Raw genomic sequence first — 21,983 nt, 5'->3', positions numbered from 1 at the left:
TTCAATCAATAGTCATTCGACAAACACGTACAGGCGCAATTGTGGTGTGCCTGGCGCTGCGCTGGGAGCTGGGATTCAGCATGAACCAGACAGACATGGTCCCTGAGCTCGGGAAGCAAATTTCCAAACGCCACCCTCTGGAAACCTATCTCTTTAATCTCTTAGGACGCCAACCACAGTTTGCTACCAAGTTCAGCTGTTCCACGGCTGCCCCCTCTGCACTGGAGAGCGAGCATCTTAGGGTCAGGGACTGCCCCACTCATCTCGTGTCCCCAGTGCCTGGTGCAGAGACCGGATTGTAGTAGGTGCTCATGAAATGGCCTGTGAAATGGAATGAGTGAGTAGGTGGGTAAGCAGCTGTGCGCGTCAAAGCGCTGGTCCTGTATACAGTAGGTGCTTAAGACTGGAGGACGACTATCTGTGGTGGCCCTGCTGACTGGGGCAGGAGGGGGAAAGGAGGCTCCGGTTCCTACACTTTGATCTTGGGTTGTGGCTGCCTCCCCTCACTTTCACACACACACTCACACGCTGACACTCTGCACACACGTATTCACACTCATGCACACACGTGTGCGACACCCTTTCTTGATCAGGTGCAGGGTGACACAGTGAGGAAGAGTCGAAGCACCTGGTTCGGGTCCTGGTTTAGATGCCTCTTAATGGTACGACCTCAGCCCCTCAGTTTGTTCATCTGAAAAAATGCGCATGATACAAACCACCCTCACAAGGACATGGTCAAGGTTAGATGAAGGACAATGACTTAATTTACGTAAAGGTCTGGTCCACGGTGGCCCCTTGCTCCCCCCCACCCCTTGCTGGCTCTGGGACCCCCAGGGTGGGGTGGGAGGGAGGGAGCACGGAGAAGGGTGTGAGGCCACATCGGCTCTGGCTTGTGCACCCCCCCACGGCCTCTTAGCCACTTGGTCTTGCCCTTACCTTCCTTCACCCCCGGAGGTGTCCCATCCCTCCTTCTCCACCTTTCAAATTTTCTCCTGTCCATGTCCACATCTCTTAACACCCCAATTCCACCATCTATGAAGAGAATCCTGGGTCCCATGTGTCCCGAACACGAACACGTTTCAGCAGAAGCTTCTAAACACGGCGATGCTATCAGTGAGGGTTTCAGGCACATATGGGACCAGCTTCTGCCCTCCTGCCCACGCCAAGCCCACCCAGGGTTCGGCAGGAAACAGACTGCAGCATGGCGGCTGCAGATGTGATTGTTAGAGCTAATTTATGCTCCGTTTACACGGGCTCCAGATGTCACAAGCTCCTCTGTGGCTTTATCCAAATGCCAGGGAAGGTGGGGAAGGGCTGGGGGCCGAGGCTGCAGCCCCTTTCCCCCAGCCTGCCTCCTTTCCTAGTCCAGCTCTGAGGGCAGCATTCCAACATGTGGCCCCTGGGCACTCACACCCCCTGCTGAGCCCCAGCCCTGTCCCCCAAAGCTTCTGCCACATGTTTTGGTCATAGACTATAAGCTTTGTGAGACTAGGAGCCCCATGCCTGGGCTGGCTCCAGTGCCCATGAGGTGCTTATTAAATGCCTCTAGTAATGAGCTGCTAAAAAAAAAGGGGGACTTCCCTGGCGGTCCAGTGGTTAAGACTCCATGCTTCCACTGCAGGGGATGCAGGTTCAATCCCTGGTCGAGGAACTAGGATCTTACACGCCAAAAAAAAAGAAAAAGAGCTGCCAATGTGCCAGTGGCTGTAGTGGGTAGAATGGTGTCCCCACCCTCAAAATACAAAACCCCTAGTACCTGTGAATGTGACTATATTTGGAAATAGGGCCTTTGCAAGTGTCATCAAGTTAAGATGCGCTCATACTGAATTGGAGTGGGCCCTAAATCCAATAATTGGTGTCCTAAGTTGACACACAGACACAGAGAGGAGAACTCCATGTCATGATAGAGGCAGAGAATGGAGTGATGCATCTAGACTCCAAGGGACACCAAGGGTTACCGGCAACCACCAGAAATTAGGACAAAGGCGTGGAATGGTTTTGACCTCAGAGCCCCAAGAAGCAACCAACACTGTTGACACCTTGATTTCAGACTTCTGGTCTCCAAAACTCTGAGAGAATACATTTCTGCTGTTTTAAGCCACTCACTTTATGGTACTTGGTTACAGCCGCCCTAGGACACTAAGGCAGTGGGGATGAGGATGAGCTGCCCAGTGGGGCAGCCCAGCCAAGGCTGCTTCCTTCCAGGCTCCCGAGGCCCCTCCCACAGGCCCCTGTCCCAGGTGGGGCCGCCCCTCTCCCCCACCTGGAGGACCAGCCCAGCCCCTCCCCAGTCTCCTTGGGAATCTCAGGCTTGTCCCCTGCATCCATTCTCCACCCAGCAACCAGGAGAATCTTTCCAACTCCCAGCCTGGTGCCTTCATCCACTCCCACCTTCCATTCACTCCTCAACCCACTGCCATCTGCTCTGGGCCCCCATCCCCTGAGAATGCTCTCCTCTACCCTGGCATGTGCACCAGCCCCACCTCACAGGCCTCTCTGGGAAACCAGACACTGTTCTAACTCCCTCCTCCCTGCGGGTCTGAGATTCCTTCTTTCTCGTTCTCCTCCTGCCTCCCCAGATGTGACTGCTTGGCTGTCTGCCTGTGCAGCTGCCTCCTTTCCTGCCTGCCTCTGAATGCAGGTGTTCCCCAGGGCTCTGCCTTCTCCCTCTTTGCTTCTCCTCCCACACTTGGTGGTGGTGGTCATGATGGTGATGGTGATGGTAGTGGTCATGGTGATGGTGATAGCGGTCGTCATGATAGCGATAGTGGGGATGACGGGAGATGATGGTGGTAATGATGGTGATGATAGTGGTGGTCATGATGGTGGTGACGGTCATGATGGTGATGACGGTGGTTGTGATAATGGTGGTAGTGGTGATGGTGATAGTGGTCATGATGGTGGTTGATGGTGATGACGGTGGTGGTCATAATGGTGATGGTGGTGATGATGGGGGTGGACGTAGTTATGGGGATAGTGGTGCTGTTGTGAAGAGAGTCTTTCAACACAGAAAGTGCACTAGGCCAGGCTATGTTGAAGACTTCGTTTTCACAGGCACTAACGCACAGTGTTTTTGCATCTTCTTCTCTCTCTCTCCTCTCTTGTCTTTCCTCGCTTTCTTACACACACACAACGTATGTATACACACTATAATTTTCTAGGGCTGCTATAACAAAGCACCACAAGCTGGAAGCCTTAAAACGACAGAAATGTCTTCTCACACAGTTCTAGAAGCCAGATGTCCAAAAGCAAGATGTCAGCAGAGCCATTCTCCCTCTAAGACGCTGGGCAGAATCCTCCCTTGTCTCTTCCTACCTTCTGGTGGTGGCCCTAAATCCTTGACTTGCAGCTGCATCACTCCAATCTCTGCCTCTGTCATCACATGGCATTTCCCTTGTGCGTCTGTGTCTTTTCCCCTCTTCTTAAAAGGACACCAGTCATATTGGATTAGGGCCCACCCTAATGACCTCAACTTTTTTTTTTTTTGGCCATGCTGCGCAGCTTGCAGGATCTTAATTCCCTGACCAGGGACTGAACCCGGGCCCCCAGCAGTGAAAGTGCTGAGTCCTAACCACTGGACCACCAGGGAATTCCCTGGCCTCACCTTAACTTGATTATATCTGCAAAGACTCCGTTTCCAAAAAGGTCACATTCACAGGTATTGGGGGTGAGGACTTCACATATCTTTTTTTTGGTGGGGGACATAATTCAACCCACAACACACACATGCACGTGCACACACGCACACACACACACACACTTCTCTGCACCTTTCTCTCAGGCTTCTATCATTTTCATACCCCATCCCTTGTACTATCAAACCTTTGCCTTTGGTTCCTCTTACCTTGTCTGTTTTTCTGCCTTCCCCTCCCTTTCTCCATTCTTTCTTACACCCTTTAAGCCACTCTTGGTCAAGGAACTGGAGGTACAGAGACAGAGGTGGCACCCGTGGTGCCTGTCTTTAAGGAGGTCACTGTCTAGAAAGGAGAGTGAGGTTGCACAGGCCTCTGGCCACGCAGCCTCAAGAGGGCTTTGACGGGGACTCAGGGGGCTGAGGGCACAGCTGATGCACCCAGCCAGCCCGTCCCTGGTCCTCTGTGCCCCTCGTCACCTCCAGGCCTATCTCCTCTTCCTCCCAACTCCACTGCTCAGACACCCATCTGGTCGGTCCCCCTGGGTCAGCGAAGGCTTCTGGGGGACCTGCACCGCCCCCCACTCGCGCATGTGCACCTCCCACCCTCCCACTCCTTCTAAGCATCTCTCATTAAAGGGGCTGAAGACTGCCCAGCCTGTCTCTGGGCTTTGCGCTGAAAGGGCTAAATGATATGCTGACACCTTAATTACGGCCCATTGTCGTGGAGCACTGCGGAAATTGTCTGAGTGATCCGCAGAGAATGGGTGCTAACAGGCCCCTCAGAGCCTTTGATTCCCTGTGGCAGATTGGAAAATGACACAAACGATGGCTCTCCTCCAACCTCAGCCCCTGGGTGATGCGGGCGGACTGCCCCCCTCAAACATCTACCTGCGTGGTTGCCACAGGCAGGGGGTCAGGTGTCTCCCTGTGGTCTTGATCCTATAACCCCCTGATCCAGTCCACTGCATAGCAATCTGCTGAGTCGGGCTTTGCACACGTAACCCCGACAGAGATCCTCACCACAACCCAGCTGAGTGAGGACTATTATGCTCCCATTTTACAGGTGAGGAAACGGAGGCCCTGAGTGTTTAAGTCACCTCTCCCAGCTCACCTGCTTATGCAGAGCAGAGCAGGCAACCTGGCTCCCAGCCTGGGCCTCGGCCACCGCAAGACACTGCCTCTGTAGGGAGGGTGGCTCCTGGCTCAGAGGGGTGGGATTTCCCAAGATCACTTGGGCCATAGCAGATAGGGGCCAGGACCCAGGCCCCTCAGTCCCACCCCACAACTTTTTCCACCAGGGCAGCAATTTGCAAAGTGTATCTGTGGAGAATGTTGACAATAATAATAACGCAATAGCAGCACCGACCTGTCGCTGAGGTTGACAAAGCACGGGCTCTGGGTCTTGCAACCCCAGGGGAATTTCAGCTCTGCAATCAATGGTGCTACCTTTGTGAGCTGGTTCAGGGAAAGGCCGGCCGTTGGGAAGGGGAGAGGCCTTGGTCCCACTCCCCTTCCCACCAGCCCACAGCCCACAAGGGGCAGGGGCCGATTCCCTGGCAGAGCAGTGCCTGCAAATGGGGGGAGGGAAGCTAGGGCCCCCTCGAAGCCAGGCCTCTGACCACCTCCACCTTGGGGACACCCCTCCCTCTCCTACCACTTCTGGGTGGGCAAGGGGCAGGGCTGGGCATCTGATAATCTGGACTTTAAAAATCTGGCTGCTGCAGTGGAATCACAGGGGAGAGGCCTCCTGACATCACTAATTGGCTCCATTAGCTGGAAAAGGAGCGAGGGCATCTCTGTGCAGAAGACATACTCATTCGGCACCCCCAGGATGGGCAGAACTTGAGGTCGGGACCCCAGAGAAGTGTGCGGGAGCTGACTGATGGGGACCAGCCTGGGAAGAGGGAGAGGGCAGCAGGAGAGGTGCCAGGTGCCCCCACAAGCTCTAGGGCAGGACCAGCCATGGACTCGGACTGCCGTCCCATTCTCCTCCCAGGGGACCGGACCCCAGGTGACGGCTGGTCTCCCAGGCCTGCCCCAACACCATCCCGGTGCGGGAGGAGGGAGAGGCGGGAACGTCACCTGAAAAGCTCAGGCTCTGTGCCCTGTGCTTTCACAAGCTCTGGGGCTGGATGTTATGCCCACTTCACAGATGGGGAAACAGAGTCTCCAAATCATGCATCCTTCTGGCAAAATTGCCTAGTGCCCACTTTGTGCCAAGGGCTGTTCTGGGCACTGGGACCACATCAGGGGACAAGACAGATCATCCCAGCCCTTTGGGGGCTCGCACCCACAAAAGGAACCTGGCTTCTCGTTGCTTCTCACGGCAGCCAGGAGGAGGCAGGGCCAGGCTGGGAGCGGGTTGAGGGAAAGACTTCATCCGGCAGATGTGGGGACTGCAACTGTGACCCGGCAAGTGACTTTGCTTCCCGAGGCCTCCATGTTCTCATCTGCAAAATGGGGGCCATAATGACACCTCCCTCTCAGGGCGATATAGTCAGTGCCATCAAGCCTGGCTCCTCCACCCCATCCCCTGCTGGCAGCGGTGGCAGTACTGGACAGTCGACACGGCATCTCCAGGGCCTTTCCCACACCCAGCAAAGGAGAATGTTTCCTGTGAGCCTTCTTCCTGCAGCCTTGTCGTTTCCCGTGGCCCGCACCAACTCTGGGAGGCGCCTTGGTTGTCCCCGTTGGGCAGAGGGGGAGCCCAAGGCTCAGAGACAGAGCGACTCTGAGTTCCCGGCAGGTAGACGGGCACTGCTGTGCCCCCCTCTTCCCGGTGCTCCCACCCCTGCCACCACGTCTCAGCACGGTCCCTCCCTCGCCACCTAGAAGGCTGCCAAAAAGCTTCAGAGCTGCCAAAATGCCATCACGAAACCCAAGCATATTCTCCTCCTCAGGTCCTTTTTTCTTTTGGCCGCACCACGCAGCTTGCAGAATCTCAGTTCCCCGACCAGGGATTGAACCCGGGGCCACGGCAGGGAAAGTGCCGACTCCTAACCACTGGACCGCCAGGGAATTCCCTCTCCTCCTCAGTTTCCACCCCCGAGAAATGAAAACATGCGTCCACACCAAGAACTTGTGCACAAATGTGCATAGCTGCATGAGTCATAACAGACAAAAGGCAGAAACGACTCAGATGTCCAGCAGCTGAGGAAGGGATAAACAAAATGTGGCCCATCGAGACAATGGAATAGTATTCAGCCTTAAAAAGGAATGAAACGCTGATACATGCTACAGCGTGGATGAACCCTGAAAACAGGATGCCAAGTGAAAGCAGCCAGCCGCAAAAGACCACGTGCTGTATGATTCCATTTATATGAAATGCCCAGAATAGGCAAGTCCATGTGACAGAACGACTAGCGGTTGCCAGGGCTGCGTGTGTGTGTGCGTGCATGCGCACGCACTAATGAGCAGGGAGTTCCCTTCTGGGGGAAATGGTGAAATGTTCTAGAACTGTGGTGCTGGTTGCAATATCTGTACTCTGTGCAGATACTGCATACCATTGAATGATACACTTCGAATGTGTGAATTATAACTCACTGAAGCTGTTCCCAAAACCCCGGCGAGTAGACCCCTGCCCAGTGTCTCTGCGATTCAGGCCCTGCACCTGAGCTGAGGGGAGAGCCCAGCTGGGGTACCCCCAGGCCTTCAGACTCCCCATCAAACCTGGGCAGGGCCTCGTGGCACAGCCCAGGGGGTGACACAGGGAATCACCATGCGAGACGCCCTGGGCCCGTCCCTGAACCCACGCGGCCGTTCAACCTTCATTCCCCATTCCAGGCTCAGTCCTGGAGCTGGGGACTTGGTGGGGAGCAAGAAACACTCCCTACCTCCAGGAAGTCGACAGACAGATGGAGTGGGGCTGACAAGTAGGCAGAAATGACAGCCCAGTGTGACATTGCTACAATCCTGGCAAGCACAGAGAGGAGGGCTCCTAACCCAGCCTGGGACCCGAACCATCTCCCAAGGAACAGACATGTAGGCAGAGACGGGAAGGAGCTCAGGGGTGGAAAAGTAGCCAGGCAGCGGGAAGAGGAGATGTGAGGGCCTAGAGGCTCAAGAGAGCTTGGTGTATTCAGAAGAAGAAAGTGAGGGACGAGGGGGTGGGAGGGACGAGGAAGGCCCCCTGGCTCTGTGAGGAAGGGGCTGGGAGGGTAGAGCTGGAGCAGCCCACAGGCCGGCCCTGAGTAGCCCCTTCCCAGAGGCAGAACCAGCTCCCGGCCATGTCCCCTGCCTTGTCCGCTCTTCCGGGCTGGGGTGCCTGTGACCCCAAAATAGAAGGTGTCAGCTCCGTACAGCTAGGATCCCCTAACCTGCGCCCCACTCAACTTCTATGTCCCCCCCCCGCCGCAGCTGCCTCTCCCATGCCCTGAGCGTTAATCAGAGCAGACGGAAAAGGCAAGACTAAATTTTAATGAGACATCGCCGGGATGTCTTAAGCGGCATTGAAAAGCCCCTAAGCTTCCCATGACTGGGGGACCCGTATTAGGCAGGGTAAATATTTACAGCTCCACCTGAAAAGCCGGGCCCATTTTTCACGCAGGATTTTAACAATATAGATCATGCCAAGGGTGAGACACAAATAAAGGGAAATGAAACCATGGGCGACCGCAGCACCGGGCCCTGAATCATGGATATGAACCTGTCCCCAGCTTCTTGTTTTTAATTAAGAAGCCCTTTTTGGTAATTCCATTAAGAGGTGGCTGTGGTTCGAGAGTCTCTTGCTTGTTCTCTTTAAATTATGAAATGTCCCGTTGGCTCCTTCTAGTTTCAGGGGTCAGAGGACAGGAGACAGGGGACTATTAGGACTCAGGAGGGGACAGGTCAGGCCTGGCAGGGGCTCTGAGTCCTGGGCCTCCGCACTGCCACCCGATGCTCCTCTGCCCTAAGTCCCAGCCACACTCGTGACTGTCCACCTACTGTGTGCCGAGAGCTTCTATCTCCATCATCTCTCTTGCTACCCACAATGCCAGTGAGGTTGGGATGAGGGTGCCTAGTGTACGAGCAGAGGAAGCTGAGTCTCAGAGAGGGGAAGGGACGGGCCTAAAGTCACACAGCAAGTAGGAGGTAGAGCTGGAACTCGGATCCAGGGCCACCTGACTCCAATTCTCCTGCCTTTCCACCTCCGCCAAGGATGGAGAGGGACTGGAGTCCTCATCCCATCCACTGGAAGGGCCTGGTGAGAGATGGGACACACTGGGGCCTTGATCGGCACACACCTGAGATCCAGGGAGAGGGGATCTCTGAGCACCTGGTCTGCGTGGGGGCTCAGGCCAGAAGATGGGGATTCAAATCTGGGAGATGCACACTGCCTGCCCTTAAGGAACACACAATACCCTTCTCTCTGTTTATCTGCAGCTTACTTCCTCCTGGAAGCCTTCTCAGACTTCCCCAGCCATCATCCCTCCTTCCATCTGCCATTCCTCCATCCACCTGCTACCTAGACCTTAATGTGATATTCACCCATCCACCCACCCACACTTCCACTCATCTGTTGTCTCCTTCAGCCATTCATCCATCCATCCATCCACCCACCCATCCTTCCACCCACCCATCCTTCCATCCACCAGTCCTTCCACTCATCTAATCTCCCCTCCATCCATACATCCATCCACCCATCCACCCAGCCACCCACCCACCCATCCATCCTTTCACCCATCATGAAAAGGAGCTAACACATCTCAAGCCATTACTACGTGTCATTCAATGTGTCTCCCTCATCTAATCCTAATAGCACCTCTGCCAAGTGAAATCTATCATCCTCATTTTACAGATGGAGAACCGGAAGTTCGGAGATGTTTAAGTTGCTTGCCCAGAGGGAATGGAGAGCTACTTATACATTTTCAGGCAAGGTAAGAGGCCACTTATGGTGGGGTGTTTGGCTCAGGAAAGAGAGATCTTCCAAATCCCGCCATGTGGGTGGGCTGCCCATTCCCCCTCCCACCACCACCATGTGTGAGCTCACCAGCCCCTCGCCCCTTGTTCTTAGGCCGGGCAGTGGCTGTCAGGGCCATCTCTCGTCCCCAGAGTGGCGCAGGGAGAGGCAGGCCCCGGAACACAGGGTGCCTATTGTGCCCCGCCCCCCAGGAGCATAGGCTTCTCATTGTCTGGAGGAAGCTGCAGGTGGGCTCCAAGCTGCTCCTGAAGCCCAGTGCCTGTCATCTGGCTTGGATTGTCACCATTGTGCGGCCACAGTGGCTCTTTGTCTCTGACAGCCTTTCTCTCTTTGCCTCCCAGCCCTCCCCCACCCCACCATGGTGATTTGCACTCAGGACGGTAGAGAGATTAGGGAGGGGTGGGAGAGAGCACTGGCTTGGGAGTCCAGAGACCCCAAAACATCACATCCCCTCTCTAAGCCTCAGTTTCCCCAGCTGTAAAAGAGATAGTCATTCCTGCCACGCCCCATCCATACTGCAGACAATGGTAGGGGACACAGGAGTTGTTCTGAATACAGGTTTGGTTTAAGTCTGTTCGTTTCTTGCTCTGGTGACCTTGAGCAAGTCATTTGCCCTCTCTGAACCTGTTTCCACATCTGCAGAATGAAAATAAAAGAAGGCCTGCCTCCGAGGAGCTACAACACGCAAAGAGCGTGGCCCCGGGCCTGTGCTAAGAGACAGAAGTTGCCATTTCTGTCATCATCGGTGGTGGCGGCAGCAGCCCTCTGAACACCGCAGAGCTCTGTGCCATGCAGGGCAGTCTGCTGTTTCTGCTGCCCTTCCAAACCATCAAGCCCTTTCTTAGGTCATCTCATGTCTCAGACCAGAGAAGTTAAGCAACATATCTAAGGTCACACAGCAAGGGGACATCGGGCAGGCTCACAAATCCCATCCTGAATTCCTTATCCTCCAATTCAGGAGGCTTCAGCTGTGCTGTGGGCACCATGGGGGCAGAAGCTAGGCAGGGGCTCAGCATCCAAGGGTGGTCTAATGGGGGCGCTCCCGGCCTGAGCACATCTATTCATTGTTTTTGGTGAGGGCAGGGAATTGATTGAATCCCCAGTGCCTGGAATAGGCTTGGCTCGTTGGAGCTTGATAAGTGGATGGGGGGGGAGGGTCCTGGGGGGGTCCACAGAGGGGCCAGACTTAGACATGGCTGGGATGGGGTCCAGCCCCGGACGGAGGGCTCTGCCACTGCTGCTGCTGAGGACAGAGAGTTGCTGGTGAGAGGTGCCCCCTGGGGTGGAGGGATGACAAGATGACATGGGGTCAGCCCTGCCCAGTGGCAGGCACTCTGGTCGGTGTGGCCGAGGACCGCAGCCTCTGTGGCCACTTCCCCGACTCGGGGGCCCAGGCCTCAGGGTCCCCGCATGGCCAGGTAGGTGGGCAGGGTGGCCGGGACTGCAGAGATGGGTCCAGCAGCCCCCACGCTCTGCCAGCACCCAGTGTCCCGCACGGCCTCTCGACCCTGCGAATTACCCAGTTACAGCTCCTCACTGGGGACAGCACCACCCGTACACGACAAGGTCACCCAACAATGTCATGAGACACGGATAGATGGGGGTCACCCAGACACAGGTCACCCAGATGTTGTCATCAGGCGCGGACAGACACCGACACCGATATCACACAAACAACTTAGGGTCACATGGCCGTGTCCTAGAGACATGGAAAAACATAGCGTAACTGGGACAGTGTCACCCCGGGAGACGCAGTGCCCATGGCATCCACGGGCATGACTTACCAGACACGGTATCACACTCAGCATGGGATACACCCCATCTGTCACACAGGGACATGAGTGGCCACCCACACGCACAGTCACATTCTCTCACACCACGTGTCCAGAGCAGAGAGGCCAGGCCCCCCTACAGGAGTGCAGACCCAGGGTTGAATCCTGGCTCCATCCCTCCTTCTGTGTGTCCTCCTCCCTGCTCTGAGTCTCATTCTCCTCTGAGAAAGGGAGAGGGAACAGCCAGCAGCCAGGATACCGTGCAGCTTGAGTGGAATAATGCTGGAGGGGCCGGGAGGAGCGCTGGCATACTGCAGGCGCTCAATAAAGGCTGTTGCTTACAGCGTGGTTTTGGCTGTGGAAGGCCCAGCCTCAGGCCAGACAGGCAAGCCTCTGGTTCTTCCCGGCAGGCCTTGGGTGCAGTGCCTGCAGCGTCCTCGGGCGTGGATGCCCCTCGGGGGGATTTCGGGGCTGGCTCAGGGCGGGGAGCGGTGAGGAGGGGAGAAGCCCAGGCCACCCACTCACCCCCTCTCCCCCCTCCTCGTGAGCAAGCCTGGCTGGGCGGCTGCACCACCTTGGATGGGCGCCACCTGTGTCTTACAGGGCTGACCACGCCCCTTCCCACAGGGTGAAGTATCTACGGACCCAGGAGACGTGCCCACCAGGAGCCTGTGCCTCTGCTGACCATACTCAGGAAGCCGGCATCCTGGAATCCCCCTCTCTAAGAGCGCTGAGCCCACTTCCAAGGCCTGGAAGTCCTCTTCCGAGGTCCCTCCTCCCAGGACAAACGTGTCACAGATGTGAGCACCCCCAAGCCCAAGGGGTGGTCACGGGGTGGCTGTTTGAGGGGGGGGGTGTGACCCTAGCAGGCTGGTGTCCCCCTGTGTGGGAGTGAGGCCCCTCCAGTTCTGGACATGGCCCATGATGGGAAGAGAAGGCCCAGGGGCTGGTGCTGGGGCCTCCATCTGTACCCGATCCAGAGCCTTGAGTGTCACCGGCAGGCCTGGAGGGAGCTGCACCCAATCCTCAAACCACTCTGCTCCCAAAGACGGCAAGAAGCCTGCTTGTCAGGGGAAACTTCCTCCCCCAACAAGTGAAATTCTGTGCCTGGGACTCTGTCCAGCCTCCAATCCCATCAGACTCATGGCACCCACGGGACCCTCCACACGACCCAGGGACTCTAAGCCTGAGCCTTGGAGCCTGGTAGTCGACCCAAACATGGGTGCATAGAGGATGCAAGTCTACAGTTCACCCGGGAGCCCTGGGCAGACAACCCTGCCCAGCCCAGGGCTTAAGCTGGTAGAATCCAGGTCACTAGGAACAACGCAAGACTCAGAAACTCCATCAGGCTTGGGTTCAAATCATGGCCCCATCTGGTACCAGCTATGTGACATCCAGAAAGCTAATGAGCCTCTCTGAGCATTAGTTTCCATTCTTTTGGAAACTGGAGATAAGACCTGCCTCCCAGGGATGTTGTCGGGATGAAATGTAATCATGGCTTTGAATCCTCCCCACACCCATCTACACAGATGTCCTTGGCCAGTCCCGGGGAAGCATTTGTTGCACGGATGATTTTAAAAGACAATCTGGAAAGTGGGGCCGAAGGAAGCCGTAGACCTCTGCCCAGCCCCCAGCTCCCGAATCCCTCCCTCCATGCTGCTGCAGCCCCTTCCCTGGGCTGTGACCCCCTGCTCCCGCTCCGGGCCCCTCCCCTAGCCACAGGAGGCCCAGACACATGTTGGAGGGGGCATTATCTGTGCTCAGTTGACTGTAAACGTTTAAGCGGAATTGACTGTGTACTCAGCCACTTTCAAACACAACTAATCTTCATCGGGGCGACGGGAAGTGAAATATGTTATTGTCGGCAGCAGTAAATTACCCATGCCAGAGCTGGCTTGTGAGGCATTAAGGGCCGCGGCCAATGTACTCCTTCACCCAGCCACCACCCGCCCGCAATCCATTACCGCAAATGGCCCTGGTCACCTCCTCACCAGCCGGAGGGACGTGGGGCCAGCTGCCAGCTGCCCTGGCCTGGACCTCGCCCACCCTGGGCAGCAGGGTATGAAGCAGGCTGGCAGGGGCCGGGGAGGCGAGGCCTGGCTTTGCGCCGCTCCGCCTCCCGGATGCCTGGGCAGGAGCCGTGAGAAGACGCTTGGCCAGGGGATTCTTGGAGGTCGGCAACCAGATGAGATGGAGGCGCAGATGGCGAAAGGGATTTGGTCCAAGGCTTACCTCTGTTGCCTTCTGAGCCTCAGTTTCCACATCTGTAAAATGGAGCGGTTCATTCCTTGTTTCACAGTTTTACAAATCTCTTTAACATACGGCCTACCAAGACAGCTAGCTGGATTCCCACATCTGCCTCTGCATTTCAATCTGTTGCGATGTTTTGTTCCGGTTGAAGCATAGGAAGAATACCTGACCTGGCACAGATGTGTGCTAGAAAAGGGAAGAATATTCTAATAGCCTTCTCAGATGATTATGGATATTCTACTTTGATATTAAACCAAGAGTCCTTCTGTGGCAGTTCGCAAAAGGTTAGCTGCAGTATGGCACCTGAAACCACATCCATTAACTCTCAGATTCTGTTAAATTAAAACCCATTGGTCTATTTTGCCTTTTGAATGGATCTTTTACTCATTTTGTAACACTCTGCATTGGTCATTGGGAACGTACTGGTTTACTGAGTTATGTAGCTCTTCCAAATGTTGACGTATTTCATGATACAGTATCCAAAAAAAAAAAAAAAGTTACATTCACTATTACCACCCAGCTCTTTGGTAAGCCTTTCCGTAGGAAGCTGTCAAACCCAGAGCGGCAGGTACAAATTCTCCAAAATTCAAATTTTTGCTTGAAAGTCAAATTTTATCATTGGCAACAAATACTATCAGCTGACAGGCAACTTTGTGCATTTTCGAGAAAATACCTGCCAAATCGCCAAGCCGGCAAGGCTATAGTTTGTCTGTGTGTCATTATTTAGAGTGAAAATGATGCTCCGTGAAAAAAGTGTCTAGTGCAGCTTGTAACCCAAACAGTCACATGGCACTTTTCTGGGCCTTTCCGGGTGTGCTTCCTATTTTGTCACATGGAGTATTTAAAAGATGTGTACTCCAAAGTTGAGATTTTTAAAAATTAAAATTTTTATTTTTCATCAAGAACATTCTTAAGTGAAACTAGCTGTCGAAATTTTAACCGAGGGAGTGTTCAGGATGAAAAATGCAAACATCTCTATTCCACGTTGGTGCCAATGCCGTGATTCATGCTATGAGGCCAGCAGGTTTTATCCACCCATTACTTTTACACCATCAACACAGTGAAAAAGGGCAAGGAGGGACTTAGGATTATTATGAAAATGGTCTTGATCTCACAGGCTCCCTGAAAGGTGCCCCAGGAGGTCTGTGGAGCACACTTTGAGAACCACAGATCCAGGGTGATGATCCCTGGTGCCGCTAGAGGCGTTGGAAGACGCGGATGAAGTCTGATGGGCAAAGGGTCCTCAACGAGTTGCTGTCCATCATCGGATACCACCGTCCCTGCCCCTATCATCAGGCCGCCTCTGCATTCCGGGGGCAAGTGTCCTCCACCCCCACGTGCAGCTCCTCCCTCGATCCCAGCCCTAAGTGAAGCTACTAATGGAAACCTTTTGGCTCTTTCGAGATCCTGTTCAAAGTCAAGTTCTTCCTGAACACAAGCCCTCAGAGAGGATCATGTCTCCCTCCTCTGAACCTCCTGTCCACTCAGCATCTCTGTTCCAGCCTCACCTCACTCTCAGCACCCTCATCGGACATAATACGTCCTCAACAAAACCACGTTGATCCAAAGGAATGAGGAGATGGAAATGTGACTCGGCCAATGGCTGGGGCTGATTAGTGACACTGGCTAACCGTGGTTAGCAGACCAGAGGATCCTGGGAGATCCTGCTATGAATCCCAGAACATGGGCATATCCCCAAGAGTTGAGCACCAGGAACCAGCACCCTGGGGGGACTGGGACGGGTGGGGCTTGGAGGAGAGGAAGGGGTTACACGTTTTCTGACGGCTGACCCAGAGAAAACTGTGACCTTGATGAAACTTACATCTGGGGGGGCAGTCCTTCTCGCTGTGTGACCTTTGGCGAATCACTTAACCTCTCTGGGCCATGGTGTCTGCATCTGTCAAATGAAGAGTTTAAATCAATCTCTAAGATTCCTTACTGCTCCCCAATTCTCTGAGTCAATGATACTCATGTACTAATGGTCCTTGACGTTGACTGACACTCTGACCTCCTGTGAGAGGGAGATTCAAGCTTTCTGGGACACTGACATTTGAACGTAGCATTGACATTCAAATGTTCTGTGACATCATCCAGTGATATCGACATCAAACAGTCTATAATGCTAACACGTGAAAAGACATTATGCTGACATTCACAGGGGCTGTGGCTGACATTGAATGCTCTATGACATCAGTGTGAATTGAGTGCCAGCTGTGTGCTGGTCACGCCAACAGCCAGGGGAAACCTGTGAGTCCATAAACTGTCCCTTCTCAGAACTTTCCTTTCCAGGAATCTAGACCCCCATGGTGGCACCAGAGAGTGGCTTCAGGAGACCTTAGCTGTCCCCATCTCCCACAGTCCATCCTCTTATATGAAGGATTGATTTTATCTCAACATAATGCAAAGGTAACTTCTATACAAGGTCCTATGGCCTTCTTCCAACAAGATTCTGTCCCCCCAGAACCCAGAGCCATCATTGCTGTAGGTGCAGTTCCCTAAGATTTCCCTCCTCCCTGATTTCTACCCAGGGCCTTGCCAGCTGGACCATGCTGGTGGGCATCAAGGAGGAAACAAGGCTCAGGGTGGGACCCACAAAGGGCCGTGGAGGAACGGTCCCGGGACCATGGCTCAGCCCCCTCCTCCTGTCCCCTTGTCTCTCTGGCTGCAGCTGGGGATCCTGGGGGCCTCTAGGGGCAGGGGAGGCAGGCACCACAGCGATGTCTGCTCCCCAACCCCCCTGAGGCTGTTGCCCAGACAAAGATTCCAAGCCCTGACTGGCTTTCCCTCTCCTGCTTCTCAAAAAAAAAAAAGAAAAGAAAAGAAAAGAAAAAAAGAAAAGAAATTCCTGCAAGTTGAACAATCCTTGTGTTGGATTTGGGAGATGTTATTCCTAGTGACAGACAAGGGCAATTATCTGCAATCCGCCAGCAGTTTTAGCCTAATTTCATTACTGCTGTGCAATTCTCCCTGAGCTGCTAGTCTATCAATGTCTTCCAGAACGGATTAGCGGGCACTTTCTTCATCTTCAAATGAATTTTAGCTGTCATGCCCTTGATGAATAGAGCAGGGACAGGCGGCTGACCTGGGCTGGGGAGTGGCCAGGGGGTGGCAGGCAGGCAGGTGGCCTCAGGGCCTGGCGGGAGGTGAGGTGGTGAGGGGGGACCCGGGAGGTGAGTGGAGGCGGGACACCGGAGCCGTCCAGCCTTCCTGGTCCCCTCCAGGCACAGGACTTAGGGCTGTTTGGACCCACCTACTGCGGCTCTGCACACGAGCACCCCCTGCAGCTAAGGACAGGACACAGGAAGGGGCTCTTTCCTGGAAGCGTGTTGCCGACTGACATGAGAGGCCTCACCTGACAGCCCTCTGGGTCACCCCCTGCTACAGCACCTCCAACTTTGGAAACTCCCACTCCAAGTCTGCCTCCGTAAGACCCCGTGGACCTCACAGGAGCAGAGTCCAGCGCTGTCCTCTCACTGCCCTGTCTCCAGAGTCCAGCTCATAGGAGAAGCTCTGTCAGTTTTCGCCACAGGACAAATGACTCCAGCTTCCCTGCAGCTTGGGTCAGGGGCCGGCGCAGGCCTGCCACGTGGCAGGAGCCCAGTTGCTATCAGATGAATGGCTCATGCCCCAGGGACTGATTAGGAAGAGGGTGGCGAGGGGGGGAAGGGGATGCTTTGTGGACCACCTACTATGTGTCAGGCACTGTGCGAGGCGCTTGGCTGATGGCTGATGTGGTCTCAGTTAATCTCAGGGAGGTGGAGCCCCTAAGCCTAGGGCACAAGCAAGTTGGGAACTGGAGAACCCAGCCTGTCTGGAATCCTCTCTGACTCCCCAGGGAGCACTGTTTTGGGAGCACTGATGCCAAGTGAGACTCTGATGGGCGGGATGAGGCCCCAGGGGGGGAGGGGAGGAGCCACGGGCAGAGGTCACATGGGACTCAGCATCAGCAACATGGGGTGAAGACCACGCCTGCTTAGGACCCCCTCGTCCCCACTCCCCCCCCCAAAGCCTCCCCTCCCGCCAGTACTTATCCAAAGTCCTGGGAAGAGGGGCGGTGGTGGGTTCTTCCCTTTTACCACGTGTCTGTTTCCAACTTTCCTGGCCCGGCTCTGTGCCCTGGGAAGCTGACCTCCACAGGCTTCCCGCCCTCTGGCTTCCAGGAAGGATCACCCAATCGGAGGCTGGGGGTCGAGGGAGAGGGTGAGTCTGGGGTATGCTTGCCTCGGTGTGGCATTCCCGGCAGCGGCCGTGTCCCTTTGAGTGCGGGGGCCTCAGTGTCCCCGGCTGGCTTGCACCTCTGTGTACAGAATCCCTCCATGGCACTCTCTTCACTTGTACCATCCGAGTGGGGCGCTGGGGCCGGCTGGACGCTGCCGGACGCGGGGGTGGGGGGCAGGGTGGGGATCTGCGCGGACAGCAGCTTCCATCCTCCCCGCAGCTGCTCTGTGCCGGCACCAGGCTGGGCCGCCGGCATCCCCTGGCCCACTGGAAACTCCTAACTGCTGAGTGGGGTGTGCGATTTCCAGAGGGGAGCACTGGGGCCCCAGGAGGCCTGGAGACTGGCTGGGGCGCCCAGTGGGGAGATGGGGGAGTCGGGACCTGAGCCATCCTTCACCTGCCCTCTAGCTCTGTCACCTTCCCCGCCAGGCTGCGCACGCTCAGCTCTTAGGCTGACCAGAACCTGGGGCAGTGGAGGGCTCCTGGGGCTGTACACTGATGATTCCTCAGAAAGACCAGATGTTCAATTTTGTCCTTAAAAGGCAGTCTCGGTGAACCCTTTCTGCCTCCTCAGTCCCCAGCAGGCCCCCAAGTCAGCAAAGGGAAGTTGAGGCCACGAGAAGAGGGGCTCCCTCCACAGCTGCTGCCCTACTGGCCCCCTGTACCCTCTTTTCCCCTACACCTCCCAGAACTTATAAGAGAAGGAAGATCCCTGACTGGGGGCAGCCCGGACCCCCATCTTACAGGTGGGGAAACTGAGGCTTGGAGAGGCAAAGGGACTTGCTCAAAGCTACCAGAAGGTCACACAGAGCTGAGCCCCACCCAGGAAGCCGACCAGCCCTCCCCAGGGCTGGAAAACAAGGCTCAGACCTGCCAGAGCTGGCCTTCCTCCCCCGCTTTCAAGTTCTGGTCCTTTTCTCCAAGCACCCGGGAGACTGTCCCAAGTTTATCGATTGCCAGGGTAGCCTCCAGTCAATATGGTGCACTTTGCTAATTAATCTTTTCCAGATAATTGCAGGAAATTATTGGTTGGTGTGAATGAGGGTGGAGAGGTGGCCTCTGTCCCCACCACCTGCCCAGAGCGGCTCCTGGCAGAGCCCAGGATACCGGCCTAGACCCTCTGCCCAGCCTCCGGCCTTTACCCACTTCTCTATGCCTTGAATCTGGGGCAGATGAACCCTGCTCCCTCCTGCACCCTGCCGAGTCCCCTTCCAGAATCCTCAGCCCAGGCCTCCCACCAGGTCAGCTCTCCTGGGATGCTGTGGGAAACACTGGAAGCAGGGATGGTCCCAGGTTCAAATCCTGACTTTGGCAACTACTAGCTGTGCAACGGGCAAGTTGTGTGACTTCTCTGAGTTTCAACTGAAAAACAAGATAGAGTTTACAATCTGCATCATGGGCTGCTCCGAGAGACGAAACCAAAGAAGGCATTTTAATACTGATTTACTGTGACCTCTATGAATAGTAATAACAACTCCAACAATAGCAAACATGAAGCAGGGGCTTTGCCACATGCCGGCTACTGTTCTGAGTGTCTGATAGGTGCTATTATTATGCCCATTTTATGGAAGAGGAAACTGAGGTCCTGAACTGAGGTCACACAGTGAGAGGCAGAGACTGAATCCCTGCCTGGGATGCCCATGGCCGTCCCACACGGTGTCACCAAGCCCAGAGTGGGGCCCGCCATGGAGCAGTGTCACCAGGAGCAAGCCCTCCACATAGTCATCTCAGAAGCCAGGGGACGCCAGCTGTGGGTGGGAGGGAGATAGGGGTGGGATGCCAGGGGTGGCACAGGCCTCAGAGGCACCCATGGCTTCCCACTCCAAGCCCCTTTCCCTAAAATTCGGGCTCCACCTCAAGGAGCCTGAGAGATTCATCAGGGTCCCCAGGGGCTTCCCCAGGCCCCACAGTAATTAATCATAACTGGACACTCTGGATAAAGTTTCCCATCCCTTTGGGGTTTCTCTCGTTCTCCCAGATACCATTTAATACATCACCTCGCCGGGCTGTATATACCTGCTCCTAATAAACCTCTAAGACTTTAATGAACTAAATAGCAAATTACTTTTTTATTCAAGAATGAAATTTCATCATATTCATAATTCATATTTTATTTCAGACATCTGCTGCTGATTACATTACATTTAACTAAAATTAGATGATGCTCAGAATGCAATTAAGCTTCTGCCAAATTCTTGGGCCCACCAATGCCGGTGCGGCTCAGCGGGGGCCGCTAGGAACCTAATATGTAATTAGGAGCTATTTTCTAGCTGTTTTTAAAGTCTGAAAATTAGCTGCCTTTATTAATCACACAGACAAATATAAAGTGGAACCAACGCTCGTTGAAATTTCTAAAAGGGATTTTTTGTTTAATTATACACCGCAGAGGGCCGCCACTCGTTCTGCATGTTGATTTGTTGTGCACTGACATTTTGACAACTGGTTTTCAATTTGTCTGTCGTAGTTAGGCAACAACAAAGCCGACGGTAATACTTTAACTTTCAAAACCTTCAGTGTGCCGGAGAGAGGGAGAATGGCGGGCCTCGCTGCGGGGCCTGCGGCTCGGGCTCTCGAAGCCACGGGGGCTGGAGACACGGGGAGAAGGATGGGCGAGGGCCGGAGGGACTCAGCTGACAAGCTGGGAGGGGAGGTGGCGGAGCACTGGACCGGGAGTCCAGAGGCCAAAGTGCGAGACCCGCTCTGGGGACTGGCTAAGAGGAAACCCTTCCCCTCTCTGGGCCTCTGTTTCCTCCTGTGTACCATGGAGGGGCTGGCAGCCCGAGATCCTTTAAGAAGCGTTTAGGTGCTAAAATTCTGTCTTCTTTTTGTGCCAGACCCTGTGCTAAGTGTTTTCTGTGCAGTGTTATTTAGCCCCTGGACCTTACAAGGGGGACCTTTTATTATCTTATCATACAGAAGATGAAACTTAGACTCAGTGATATTTGGCACTTTCGCCGGCCAGCAGGTGGCCACACCAGAACCCAAACTTGTGGACTCCAGGATCTGTTTTAACTACAGTATCCACCTGCCTCGCTCGGCGGCCCTGAGCAGGGGCAGCTATCCAGCCCTCATTTCCCATCTGGTGGCTTGGACATGGTGAGGTGGCTTGGACATGGTGAAGCGGCTTTGCAAGGTCTCAGGCTGATGCTGTGGTCAGCTGACCTTGCCTTTGCCCACTTGGTAACTGACAGCTCTGCCTGGAGCCCTGCTGGGGGCCGGGGAAGGGGAGCGCAGAGGGGGCTGCAGCATGGAGCAGGATAGGACCCGCTGATGGGGCCTTCAGCCCCTGAGCTCACCTTGTTGTGTGGCCAACACCTCCCAGTGACATCCAGAGAGTCCTCGGGGCAGAGTGGCTGTCGAGGGGCCCGGTTCCACCCCACAAAAACAACAACGATAAATAATAGCAGATGGCTTTTCCCACACGCAGGCGCCGTGATACTTTCATGCCTGCACCCTCGCACTGACACTATGAGGTGGTTCACAGCCAGGCTTGGCGTATCACAGCCTGGGTTCAGACACAGCCTCTGTCACTTCCCAGCCATGGAGGTCTTGGCCAGGCTGCCCCACCTTCTGAGCCTCGGCTCCACATCAGTAAAGTGAGGACCCTGACGGCACCAGCTCTCTGGGTTCTGGGGAGAACTGAATAGGATAATGGGTGCTTGGCTCAGATGGACCTCGGCCACTGAAGCTACAAGTTACTACCCCATTGGACAGATGGGGCCACTGAGGCTCCGCAGGGTTAAGGACTTGCCTTGAGGTGCATCGCCGAGCTGAGAACTGCACCCCAGTGGGCCTGATCGCACAGCCCGTGCTCTCACCCAGCCCCCTGATGCCACCGAATGCCCACCGTGGAGGGCTGGAGAAAGGTGTGAGGACCCCCTGTGGGGTCTGGGCTGCCCCATCTGGCCACCGTGGCTATTTCCAGGGCCCGTCAGGGTGCCTTCCTCTCCCACCTCTCATTCCCTCTTGTCCCCTGGAGGGGGGTGCCGAGCAGGGCTGGAGCCGAGGCGTGGTGGCAGGGGGCTTCTACCCCGACTGACCCCAGGCGGGCAGAACCAGTGCTCACCGCCTGCCAAAACCAGTTTTCAGGAACCAGCCCTGCCTCCCCTCTTGCCCCCAGGCTCTCCTGATGAAAATGCCACTGGAGAAAAGGAGGTTTTTTAGGTGACAATGAAACTGTCAATAAAATCTCAAACGCAAGGATAGGCAA

At 55.1% G+C, this 21,983-nt stretch overlaps 1 protein-coding gene across 1 annotated transcript in view; it reads right to left on the bottom strand.

Annotated features, from left to right (window-relative positions):
• The window catches only part of MVK (mevalonate kinase), a 110,474-nt gene that overhangs the window by 56,853 nt on the left and 31,638 nt on the right, over positions 1 to 21,983 (bottom strand). The window contains exon 11 of the mRNA XM_082417556.1: positions 15,378 to 15,452. Coding sequence (XP_082273682.1) covers positions 15,420 to 15,452 — 33 coding nt within the window. The 3' untranslated portion in view covers positions 15,378 to 15,419. The remainder of the gene's footprint in view (positions 1 to 15,377; positions 15,453 to 21,983) is intronic.

The sequence above is a fragment of the Balaenoptera physalus genome, assembly GCF_965194825.1.
Source record: "Balaenoptera physalus genome assembly, chromosome: 12".
In the NCBI taxonomy this organism is placed as follows: domain Eukaryota; kingdom Metazoa; phylum Chordata; class Mammalia; order Artiodactyla; family Balaenopteridae; genus Balaenoptera; species Balaenoptera physalus.
This window is presented reverse-complemented; position numbering and strand designations above follow the sequence as displayed.